Source organism: Podarcis gaigeae (genome assembly GCF_964106915.1).
Source record: "Podarcis gaigeae genome assembly, chromosome: Z".
In the NCBI taxonomy this organism is placed as follows: domain Eukaryota; kingdom Metazoa; phylum Chordata; class Lepidosauria; order Squamata; family Lacertidae; genus Podarcis; species Podarcis gaigeae.
The window spans coordinates 50,132,996-50,145,817 of NC_139691.1; the positions used below are offsets into that span (position 1 = coordinate 50,132,996).

Consider the following 12,822-nt stretch of genomic DNA (forward strand, 5'->3'; position numbering starts at 1 on the left):
GGCGGCTGCTCCCAGTCACCAGTCTAGCTGCCCCATTCTGGATTAGTTGTAGTTTCCGAGTCACCTTCAAAGGTAGCCCCACGTAGAGTGCATTGCAGTAGTCCAAGCGGGAGATAACCAGAGATGCACCACTCTGGCGAGACAGTCCGCAGGCAGATAGGGTCTCAGCCTACGTACCAGATGGAGCTGGTAAACAGCTGCCCTGGACACAGATTTGACCTGTGCCTCCATGGACAGCTGTGAGTCCAAAATGACTCCCAGGCTGCTCACCTGGTCCTTCAGGGGCACAGTTACCCCATTCAGGACCAGGGAATCCTCCACACCTGCCCGCCTCCTATCCCCCCAAAACAGTACTTCTGTCTTGTCAGGATTCAACCTTGATCTGTTAGCCGCCATCCATCCTCCAACCGCCTCCAGACACTCACACAGGACCTTCACCGCCTTCACTGGTTCTGATTTAAAAGAGAGGTAGAGCTCTTTTTACGAGAAATGGAAGGCGGACTTCCTGTTTATGCCTTCCCGCTTCGGTGCCAAATTGAGCCTTTTGTTTCCCTTATTTTCAGATTTCGCCTACTCACGGGTAAACAGAGGATGTTTAAATGAAAGTTGACATGAATGCAAACTTGAAACATTTCTTGTACACAGAGCAGAAACTCACTTGCAAAAACTGCAGCATTCCCTCACAAGGCAATACTTACTTTACAATTTACAAACCAAAACAGTCACCCTTTGAAATCTCCACTTTCCTGAATTTTGTGATGCATTTCTCCAAGCTGAAAACAGATATAAAATGGGGTATGTTTTATGATACAACATACAAAAATGCTTTTGTGTTCATGAACTTATTTGCAATAATGTGTGCATTGGCAAAATGACACATCCAATGCTACTCCAATAGCTACCTAGTTCAATGCGCAGTGACTCACACTGAGTTCTGCGGATGATGCGCAGTATACAAATTTAATAAATTACTTACTTACTTACTTACTTACTTACTTACTTAACGGCCCACTGAAATTAACGGACATGACTAATGTAGGTCTATTAATGCCAATGGGTCTACAAGAAGCAGAATTTAATTCAATGCATCCCATAGAGTCATGGTGTGTTTTGCCTATACACCACCTTCCGATTCCTACATATCTATGTTATTTAGTACATGGTGGCAGAGGCTGGGTTTGTCTGAAGCAAAGCAAGGAAAGGTTTCTGCATCCCACCTCAATATTAAGCCAAAGGCGCACCTCAAATTTGTGCGCTGATTTACAGCCGTGGATAAACAAGGCCCGTTCTGGGTTGTGTTTATTTCCACGCCTGTGTGCATTTCACTTATCCTTAAATGTTACACAGATATTGTAAAGCCTATTCCATAAAGGAGACCCAGCATAGAGCACAATTGCAGTCAATTCACCTCAGATGTTCCACGTGAACTTGGGGCGTAAAACAACTGCCCTTTTGAGAGCTGTAACTGAGAGACCCTCTTAAAGGCTCCAGTGTGGAAACAGCTAGCTATTTTTAAAAAGTTAGTTTTCTCACACCTCAAAAAGCAAATGTGCAGAAAAGGACTGTTAAAATTGCCAAAGGGTTGGAAGTTCCCGCAAAGTGTGTGGCTGCACTGCGCACGTGGCACTTTTCGATTGACAGCAGCCACAGGAAAACAAGGCTGGAGAAGACTAGTCAGGGGTCAGGGAAACAGCCTGTGAAGGGTTTGCTTGCAGGATGAGCAGATCAGGGATGAGAAGGTGCTTGCCCTTCAGGCTCTGTGGGGCTTCTCCTGCTACCAACTGGCCACTGGGCAATGCTGATTGCGGGCAATGGGAACTGGAGTCCAAGAACTCACAGCCATCTAGGTTGCTGCCTTCTGCTGAATCAGGCTAGCGCTCCATTCAGCTCCACAATGCCCACACTGACTGACAATGGATCTCCAGGAGATCAGACTGGATTTACTCCCAGCCCTAACTGGAGATGCTGGAGGTGGAATGTGCAGGTAAAGAAAATGCTCTGCCACTGAGCAAGGCCTCTTCCACCAGAGCTTGCTGGATCAGTCCCAAGGGAGCTCATCTTGTCCAGGATCCTCTTCACAGAGGTGCCAACCAGATGCCAATGGGAAGCCCACAAGCAGCACCAGAGCACAAGAGCAACTCCCCTCTCCTGTGGCTTCCAGAGACTGGCACTCAGAAGCAGTGTTGCCTCCAGCTGTGGACGCAGAGCAGAGCCATCATGGTTTGTAGACATTGATGGCCTTATTCTCCATGAATTGGTTTACTCTTTTAAGGTCCCCTAGGCTTGCAGCCATCACTGCCTCCTGTGAGAGGGAGTTCCATAGTTTAACCATGTGCTGAGTGAAGAAGTCCTTTTATTTATTTTTATACTTCCTCTTTCTTTTATGTGTCCTAAATTTTCCAACATTCAGCTTCCTGGGATGTCCACACGTTCTAGCATTAGGAGTCAGGTGGGGATATCATTTCTTATTCCATTTTCTCCACTGCATGCAAACTTTTGTAAACTTCTATCATTTCATCTCTTTCAAAACTTTTCTCTAGATGCCTCACTGCCTCATCAGTATTTTTAAATGCAGAACAATTTATAAGTTCTAAAGTAAATAAATAAGATACTAGTCTAGTGGGGCAAAAGGGACGCAGGTGGTGCTGTGGGTAAAACCTCAGCGCCTAGGACTTGCTGATCACAAGGTCGGTGGTTCGAATCCCCGTGACGGGGTGCACTCCCATCGTTCGGTCCAGCGCCTGCCAACGTAGCAGTTCGAAAGCACCCCTAAGTGCAAGTAGATAAATAGGGACCGCTTACCAGCGGGAAGGTAAACGGCATTTCCGTGTGTGGCGCTGGTGCTGGCTCACCAGCTGCAGCTTCGTCACGCTGGCCACGTGACCCAGAAGTGTCTGCGGACAGCGCTGGCTCCCGGCCTCTAGAGTGAGATGAGCGTACAACCCTAGAGTCTGGCAAGACTGGCCTGTACGGGCAGGAGTACCTTTACCTAGTGGGGTAAAGTCTTCCTGTGCTATTAGTTAACTAAATTACTTCTACATAAATGTCTCAAGGTGATATAATAAAAACAGCACAGAAAATGACAACCAATAAATGCACACCCAAGACGCATCCATGCAGCGTGGAAAGCTCACTGGAACAAAATGTCTGCAACAGCTTCTGGAAATTGCAGGGGGTGGGTGCCTGTTGTATCTCAGCAGGGATGCTGTTCCACAGAACAGGAGCAGCCACAATATAAGCCCTGCTCCTCCACACAGCTGGCCTGGCTCCTCTGAAAAGTGTGCCTCTCCATCTCTGGGCCACAACTACCCTCACCCTCCCTGAGCAGCCAGGCATGTAAAAATACGGCTGCAATGATGTATTTGAGGGGGGGAAATGTAAATGTTACATTCTGAACAGGAATAACTTGACATTTAATTCTGGAACATCAGAGTGAAATGTCAACATCTTCTATTACTGCCAGAAGTAATAACTCAGCAGCATCCCAGCAGCCGGCTGGCAGGAGGGTTCTAGTTTCTGAGTATGAGGAGGCAGAGTTTGACCCCCTGAAATGCAGAGACTGTGTTTGATGCTGGAAGCTGGTTCTTGTGAGCGTATTAGAGCAGGGCACCAGACATAAATACAGGTACTTGTTTGTGTAGGAGGATCTGCAGCAAAATCACAAATGCATGATTGCCAAATAGTCACAAACAGGGGGCCCTATCATGACATATCTGCTAAACCTGTGTGGCAGGAAGGGGACAAAATGAAGCTTAACCGTCTTCCTGTTAGGGCTCCTTTTTTCTCTCTGCCTTAGTGCCCAGTGTGGCAGAACTGGTTGCACTGCCCTCAATCCGCCTCTGGGGTCGCCCTCCCTCTGAAGGAGAATACCACATTGGCACTAGACGTCCCAGTGTCCCCTGTGGCTAGGAATGTCTGGCTCACCAAGCAGCAGCATAGTGTTGTTTGTGGGTGCCAGCAGGGTGCACGGGTGGGGAGCGGAGGGTCACAGAGCCTGCCACTCCACACCAGCCCTTGCCACCCAGCTTCGGAGCGAGCAACTGCAAGGGGCCAGAAGTCAGCTTCACCTGCTGAACAGCAGCCTGAAGGGGGAGAAGGTTCCCTCCACCGGCAGCTGATCCCCGTTCAGGGACACCGAGGCTGAAGAGACCTCTCAGCAGCAGCAGCCGCAGCAGCCAGGGGCCCTATATTGCTCCTGCCTGCTCTCCCACTGGATCCCCTGACCTCTAGACTGCTACAGGTAAAGTATGTTCAGCGCAGCAGAAGAGGAGGCAGCTCGGCCACAGAGCAAACCCGCCAGCCCGTCGCGCCGCTGGTGCCTTTAAGGGACGTCGGAGCTGCAGAAATCGCCACAGGAGGTTTGCAGGTGCTGTAAGGTGAAAGCGGGGAGGGGGAGCTGCCCTTAAAAACCCCTCCGGACGAGGTCGGCACTCGCCCGTGCTGCGCTCTTCTGGACGCCCACGGCGACGCAGGTCGTAGCCGGAGACTTTGCGGCGGGCTCGCACCGCGCCTTCTCGGGCTGCGCTCCTTCCTCTGCCGCGCTGCTTCTTTTCCTCCTCCCGGGAGTCCCGGGGCAGGTGAGTGTCTGACGGTGGGGCGGGGGACCTGCTTTGGAGTTCGGAGCCCCTCTTACCCCCCCCCAACTCGCCTCTGGCTCTCCGGCCCAACTCGGACGTCGCGGGTCCTCAAAGTGGGAAACCGCCGTGGATTCCCGAGGAGGGCGGGGTGTTTCGCGGGGTGGAGCAGCTGCTGGCCAGCCTCGAAGTCCCGGTATTTCCAGGCGGGGCGGGACGAAGGGAAGCCCGTCTGTGGGGAGGAGGCCGCCGAGCTCGACGGACCCGGGGTCTGCCTTGGGCGAAAGGGCGACTTTGTGTGGCCAGTACGTGCTGGGGCTGAGCCCGGCGACGAAGGCACCCGGGTGTCCCACCCCCGCCCCCCCCCAAGTGCCTTTCCTGGGGCAGGGCATCCACTTTGCAACTCCCCTTCGGCGCCCATCTTGCGCTTTCCATTTATTTCTTTTTATTTGGGATTCGGAAGGAAGCCCGCTCTCCTGGCCGCGTTTACCCCGGGTGAGAACGCGGTGCAGTCTACTGCGGTTGTCTGCAACTTTCTCTTTTCCTTTCCAGGCGCTCCAGCCCGGCGCCAAGTGGCTTCCCGAGAGTCCCGGGGCAGGTGAGTTCCTGCTGGCGGGGGGCGGATGTGCGGGTGTACGCGGCGCAGGCGGCGGGTCCGGGGGGTGGGATGGCAACTTTGCAGCGCTGAGCAGCTCCGGAAGCTTGCGCAACTTCAGAGCCCCCTAGTTGGCTTCTGGCTCTCGGCCCCAGGTGGTGGGGGCTTCTGGGGACGTCTGGTCGGCTCTGGACATCGGAAATCCTCAAGGAAGGTTGAACTGAAGTGCCCGTCTGTGGGGACGGACCCGGGGTCTGCCTGGGTGGGAAAGGCGACTTTTCTGGCCAGTAGGTGCTGGGGCTGAGCCCGGGCATAGCCTCGAGGAAGGCACAGGAAGAACAGGATGCTGGCCGAGATGGTCCTCCCCCCTCCCTCCTCGGAGGCGCTGCTTTGGCTGAAAGGCTTCTTGGTCGCTTCAGGTATGAACTGCCCGCTCGTGTCAAAAGGGGGCGCTCGAGGGTCACCTTCCTCCTTTCCGCCTGCCTTACCTTGCTTGGACCGCAGCCTCGTTCTGATCAGGGCCTGATCCTGCAGGGACTTTATGTGGAGCCAGTGCCGAATTTACGTATAAACTAAACAAGCTATAGCTTAGGGCCCCACTCTCTTGCCCCCCCAAAAAAACTAAAGGAAAAAATGGATGTAAATTTCCAAAATATAAGATAAAAAAACCCCCTACATACAGCAACAGTGTTTTATGTTGTGTAGGCTCATGTGCAAATGGCTTTAGATACCTATTTGGTTCATAAATTACCATATAGCAGGGTCGGCAACCTAAGGCCCATGGGCCACAAGCGGCCTACAGGGGTCGTTTAACCGGACCACAAGCCGCCCACGAACCGAGCTGCCCGCTTGGCGAGTCTCCGTGCGCTGCACTAAACCGGCGCAGCACGGCCCAGGGACTCACTTCTGCGGTGCTGGAAATTGCGTCTACACATGCTCAGATGCTGAAAATCATGTATGCGCACATGCAGACACCAGAAATCATGTCTGTGCAGGTCATGGGGCTCTTTATATGTCCAGCTGTCCTTTGTCAACAACAAATTGTGGCTGTTTTTTGTGCTGAATATGTGCTATATGGTAACTTATGGACTTAATAGGTATCTAAAGCCATTTGCACATAACAAAATGTTTTTTATCAAAGTAAGTGAACTTATCTTATATTTTGGAAATGTACATCCAGTTGTTGTTTTTCTTTTAAAAATTTTTTGGGGGGAGGCAAGAGAGTGGGGGCCCTATACTATAGTTTGTTTAGCTTATACATAAATCCGGCACTGGGAGAGAGTGCTACAGTTGAATTATGAGCTGGTGTATTCTTAAGATTGGATACTCAAAGTCTGTTGTGCACCAGTCATAATCCTGGCAACACTCGTGTAAGGTAGGCCGACACTGGTGTGGATTGCCCCCAATTATGGCTCAGAGTGGTGGCTTCTGAATTATGGGTTCAGTTGTATCTCTGAATCTGTGGAACTCTCTGCTGCAAGATGCTGGTGCTGGCCACCAACCTAGATGGCTTTAAAAGGAGAACAAAGCATGTTAATGCAGGGCAGATCTAGTGAAGGCTGCTGGCAGTCAGGGCTGAATAAAAACCCCATGTTCAGAGGCAGTCTACCAGGGAGGGCTTGCTGCTGGGGAGGAGAGAGCTGTTGTTTACATGCCATGTTTGTGGGCTTCTGGAAGGGATCCAGCGGGCCAGCTGTGGGACTCGGAATCCTGGACCAGATGGGCCTCTGCATGTGTAACGGAGGGGAAGCCTGAACGCAGAGCTTCCTGGCTCTCGGCTGTCTCTGAGAAAGTGCAGTGAGTGGTCACGGGACGTGGTGCTTGCCCACATTTCCACAGCGTCTGGAGTCCCCATCCTTGCCTTGCAGCAGAGCAGCCACAAGTCCCCTCTTCAAGGTGTTGTGGAGAAGCAAGGCAGTGTGATGTAGTGGTTAGGCTGTTGGGTCTGGGAGACCTACCTCACAGGGCGATTGTGTGGTTAGGAATGTGAGAGGAGCCAGCCACATCCACCTGCTTGTTCTCCCTTGGACGACAGAGGGAATATTCAGGCGTTAATGAATGTTCTGGCTGCAGCTTCTCTTGGGGCATTTATTTGCAAGCTCCAAGAACATCCCTGAGCAACTGGAAGTCCTGGCGCTTCCTAGAAAATGCTCTTCCTTTTCTGTTTGTGAAATCCACAAAGGTGTCATTTGTAGTCATAGGGACGGCCAACAGAGTTTTACTGCAGTCCAGACAGACCAATCTATTGTAAAAAGGTTGCACACACCGCCAGGCCTCTAGATCCGCAGCCACAAATGTCTCCTTTAATGCTGACCCAGCTTGTTGCACACATCTATGAAATGCTGCATGCAATGCACACCTGTGCGCTGTCAGGGATGCTTTGGGTGGCTTCACAGCAAGGTGCGCAGGGTCCCTTCCTGGCTTTGCACTTGGGAAAACCAAGTTCAGAGGGCAGCTTCACCACAGAAGCTCACAGGGAGCTTGGGGGGGGTACAAAATGACATTGGGGGCCCTTCCTTGAAGGCAGCATGTTGGCTCAATATTTATTTACTTACTTACTTACTTACTTACTTACTTACTTACTTACTTACTTACTTACTTATGGTTTATTAGTTGCACCTATATTCTCAACGGAGCTCTGGATAGCATACATGTTTTTCCCTCCTTCCTTAATTGTCACCACAGCCCTGTGAGGTAGACTAGTCTCGGCAAATGGCCCAGGTGCAGAGCAACGGCAAAAAGATTGTTTTGGGGGAGGGTGCACACAGATATAGCATACATGTCTCTAAGTTTTGCAATTGCTAAGTGGATTCACAAGGCCAAGTGGAAGCCTCACATGGATGTCCTGTCTCCCATTCTCCCTAAACTGTCCTCCTTTCCTTCCCTCTCCAGGATCCTCTGTGTGATGCTCCCGCCTTCCCTACATTGCCACGTACTGGAAAAGCCAGATTTTGCTCCAGAGAGAACCTTTGCCTCATGTTGGAGAAGCTGCTGCTTCTTCCTCTTCTTCTTCCTCTTCTTCTTCCTCTTTTTCTTCTTCCTCTTCTTCTTCTTCTTCTTCTTCTTCTTCTTCTTCTTCTTCTTCAGTGATCCCTTGTAGCCAAGTAAGATTCTCTTCCTTAAACACGTTTTGACAGTGGAGGCCAATTCTGGATCCACACACGGGGTGGGGACAGAAGCATCATCGCTTCCATGGAGCCACAACTGGAGGCTGCAACCAGTTTTCTGGACTTCATGAACCATTTGCGAAGAAGGACATGTGATGCATCTTCATCCCTTCCTGAAGCAAATCATGTTGCCGATTGGGTACATATTCTGGGCTGGAGAGCCTCCTCAGCACCAAAAGCAGGAGGAGACAAGTGGCTGCACAAAGTGTGTTCAGCAGGGAAGGGGCTCCCTGCAGTCAAGCTGTGTTCTGCCTCTCATTTCAGAGCCTCTACATCACCCAGAAAGTCTTTGGTCATTTCCAAGACTAGACACTTTTACAGTCAGTCAAAACATCTGCTATGGCGATGGTACCATTATTTTGTTGTTGTTGTTTTTAAAGAAAATTTGTAGGTTTTTCCACAGAATTCCTCAAAGTCCCCCCCCCCCCAACAAGCCCCAACTTCTTCAGCTATTTGTACTTTTCACTTCTTTTCTGCACCACGATTGAACTCCCTTGCTTAGACCCCACCCCAAAAGTAGGAGAACTTCTGGGAGGGGGCGTGGTGCTTTTAATTCATGGGGAGGGGCTTTTAGAAACCCCCCTCCCCAGCGGCTGTGTACTTTTCACTTCTTTTCTGCACCACGATTGAATTCCCTTGCTTAGACCCCACCCCAAAAGCAGGAGAACTTCTGGGAGGGGGCGTGGTGCTTTTAATTCATGGGGAGGGGCTTTTAGAAACCCCCCTCCCTAGCGGCTGTGTACTTTTCACTTCTTTTCTGCACCACGATTGAACTCCCTTGCTTAGACCCCACCCCAAAAGCAGGAGAACTTCTGGGAGGGGGCGTGGTGCTTTTAATTCATGGGGAGGGGCTTTTAGAACCCCCCCCTCCCCAGCGGCTGTGTACTTTTCACTTCTTTTCTGCACCACGATCGAACTCACTTGCTTAGAAGATCCCCACCCGGACACTGCTGTCGGGTGGGGAGAATTTGGCCACTAGCAGGAGATCTTCTTAAAAATACTTTTTTGAGTTGTGTATCTTTGTTTCTCAATTTAATCCTTTTACATGGTTTTGTATGTTTTGTGGTATTTTATGCATTGTGATTTGCTGTTATTTTTATTGATTGTAGATTGGTAATTCTTTATTGTGGTTGATAAGTGTGAACTGTTAAATTTTTGCTGATGTTTTAATTTTACTGTTTGCTACTAGATTCAGAAGGATTGTTGAATTTTGCTTTGTTTGCTATAAGTTGTTTATTTTAAAGTTTTTATGACTTTTATTTTAGAATATTATTACTGTTATTAATAGGAACAATTAATAGTGTTTGACATTTTATTATGTTATGTGTTGGAACCTGCCCAGATTGGCTGGGCAATCCTGCCAGGTGGGTGGAATATAAAAAGTAATGATAATTATTACCACTGCTACCACTAGTATTATTTCTGGGCTGCAGAACCTCTTCAGCACCAAAAGGGGGAGGAGATGGGTTGCTGCCCAAATTGTGTATAGCGAGCATGTGTGTGTGTGTGATGATTTCATTTCACAGGGAATGGCTTTTAGCACCCCCACCTAAGTGGCTATGAAGGTGCTCCTGGCTGGAACATCATCAGCTCAGTGTGATCCGTTAGCAGTTGCTGTCAAGCCAGGCGTTGCCTCCCCATCCCCTTGGAAGCCTCTCAAGACACAGCTGCCTATGGGGGTTTGTTTATCTGGAATGGTGTAGACATACATACCTTTTTATCTTTTTATACATAAATAAATATATTTGATTGAAACAAAATCTCTAGCCACCAGAGCCTTTTCTTCCCAGTGGGCCTGGTCAGGACATTTCTTAGCAGAATCACATACTTCTTCAATTTAAAAGTAAAACATGGCATGGATTGTCTTCCTCCTTATTGTCTTACTGCCAGCAGGTGGAGACTGTTTTTTTAAAAAAATATTATTATTCTAGCATGCTTCATGGAACTGGCTGTTTCTAAAGGAAATGATTTTCATAGTGGTTTGCTTTTTCTTACTAGAGTTGTCCTCATATCATTTTAATTATATTCTAAAACTCCCATAGGGATGGACTGCAGGTGCTTTCAGAGTTCCCAACTCTTCCCTTCTTCTCCAGAGTGACCCTAGGAGCCCATCCTCAGTGGCTGACTCACCTCCTTCCACTCTCAACCAGCACAAAAGGTGATAAGGCTTCTTAAAGTGGGCTTAAAGCTCGCTTTCCATGCTGACTGAGTGGCTTTAGGATGCTGGAGACATGGGCCCTGATGGGGTCCACCCTGGAAATGTGGGAGAGGCGACACTCTTACCACACTCTCATCCCCATGCAATTGGGAAAGGAGATTTCAGAGCTTCTGTTCAGTTCTAGTGGAGCCTCTGCTTAGTATTTATGGGGCAGGGAGAGTAGAGATGTCCTGCTCTAATGGGGACTACTGTCCCAGTTCACTAGGCAAGCTCTGTAGTCATAGCCTATCGCATTGATCCTTGATGCTTTTGTAGTCCTAGGCTGGTAGCCCAAATAGGACCTGGTGGACCTCCAAAGAAAACTTGGAAACTAATTCATCTCCAGGAGCAAAGCAGAAGGAGTTTAGGGAAGTGGTTGAAGTTTGGTAACAGCAGCATATTCTCACAATGCGCTTGGAGAAAAACGTCGTTTTGAAAAGGGAACTGTGTCTGTCATCTTATTCAGGAGAAAATTACAAGAATAAACCACCACTAAGAAGCTTATGAAATTCTGTGAATCTGAACACATATTAGGATTTGAGATTTAAGAACTGGGGAAATCCTGGCACTGTGTAAAGAACTCTTCAAACAGCAAAGAATTTCCCAAGATTAATAGCTTTTGTATGTGCAGTTCCCATTTTCCAAACACAATGCAGTCTTGGGAAATGGTTCATTAAGCGAGTGGTCGCATAACGAGTTGACAATTTTCATTATTTCCTATGGGAACATTTCTAACCACCTCCTTCATGGTTTCTTCCTCAAATGGCTGCATCCAACCAGCAAAAGGAAGACAAAGCAAAAGCTGATTTTGTCCAGTCTTTCTTCACTCTTCCTCTGCCCATGCTTCTGACTAAACACCAGAAAGAACTTTTTGAGGGCAAGTCTAGAGTCCAGATCAAGGGAAGTAGTAGTCCCACTCTATTCTGCCTGGTCAGACCCCACCTGGAGTCCTGTGTCCAGTTCTGGGTGCCACAATTTAAGAAGGATGTTGACAAGCTGGAAAGTGTGCAGAGGAAGGAGACCAGGATGATTAAGGGTCTGGAAACTAACAAGAATGATTGAGTGAGTGAGCTAGTTATGTTTAGCCTGGAAAAGGGACTGCAAGAATATATGAGAACCATCATCAGATATATATATTTAATTAGATTTTCCGTCCAAATTTTTCTTTTTACAAAATTATACATATCTTAAGTGCTGTCATGTGGAAGATGGAGCAAGTTTGCTTTCCCCGGATGCGGAGGGAAGGACTCAAACCAATGGCTTCAAGTTACAAGAATGGAGAATTCAACAGAACATCAGGAATAATTTTCTGAGTGTTAAGAGCTGTTTGACAGTGGAATGTATCCTTCAGGAGGTTGTGGACTCTCCTTCCTTGGACGTTTTTGAAGCATAGTTTGGATGGCTGAAGGGCAAGCACCTTCTCATCCCTGATCTGCTCATCCTGCAAGCAAACCCTTCACAGGCTGCTTCCCTGACCCCTGACTAGTCTTCTCCAGCCTTGTTTTCCTGTGGCTGCTGTCAATCGAAAAGTGCCACGTGCGCAGTGCAGCCACACACAGCCCCAAAGCAAAGGGTGGGAGGATGGAGGAGGTCTCACTAGGATGTGTCTGTCTGGGAGCAGAGAGGAGCTTCTTCCCCATCTGGGATCAGCAAATCCAGACCTCTTACAGCAGCCATGGCAAGAAGTAACCAGTTGTGCCAGTTGAACTTCACCCACCTATTGCCCCTTGCCCCAGTTCCCATTCCTTCCCCGGGAAAGATGCTCTTGTGCTCTTGTTCTGCTCCCTGGTTTCCCACGAGCATCTGGTTGGCCACTGTGAGAACAGGAGGCTGGACTAAATGGGCTGCTGGCCTGATCCCGCTGGCTCCACGTTGGTTTTCAAGTTCTTAACGAGTGGCTCAAGGCACTGAAGAGGTTAAACTGTGAAGCTCAGACATCCCAACATTGTTCCAGACACAATGGAGAGGAAGAGGATGTCGTCAGGGGCAGGAATATCTGTGGCAGGAGCCCAGCACATTCCTCTGGTAAATATGTGTTTTGGGTTGAGGGGGTGGGAGGAGAAAGATGCTGTAACACTCTCCTCCAGCTCCAGGCAGTAGTGACCATAGGAGTCCTCACCCAAAAAGGAGTTTCCTGAGGTGGACCCCAAGATGGCGCATGCAAACCCAGGCAGGGAAGAAAGGATGAGGGAAGATCAGGAACAATGAGAGATTGACATTGGGAACTGCTGCCTCTGTGGACCCTGCTGCCTGAGGCAGTGGCTTCACTTTGCCTCATGGGTGGGTCGA

The 12,822-nt window shown here is 49.2% G+C and overlaps 1 protein-coding gene across 1 annotated transcript; it reads left to right on the forward strand.

Annotated features, from left to right (window-relative positions):
* Positions 1-1,962: 1,962 nt before the first annotated feature.
* On the forward strand, positions 1,963-9,734 carry LOC310837116 (uncharacterized protein; the record flags this gene model as incomplete). The annotated part of the gene is made up of 4 exons (XM_083723183.1): positions 1,963-1,984; positions 4,583-4,879; positions 5,127-5,172; positions 8,062-9,734. The coding sequence occupies 4 exons, from the start codon at positions 1,963-1,965 to the stop codon at positions 8,267-8,269; spliced, it is 573 nt and encodes a 190-aa protein (XP_083579309.1). The 3' UTR covers positions 8,270-9,734.
* Positions 9,735-12,822: the final 3,088 nt, after the last annotated feature.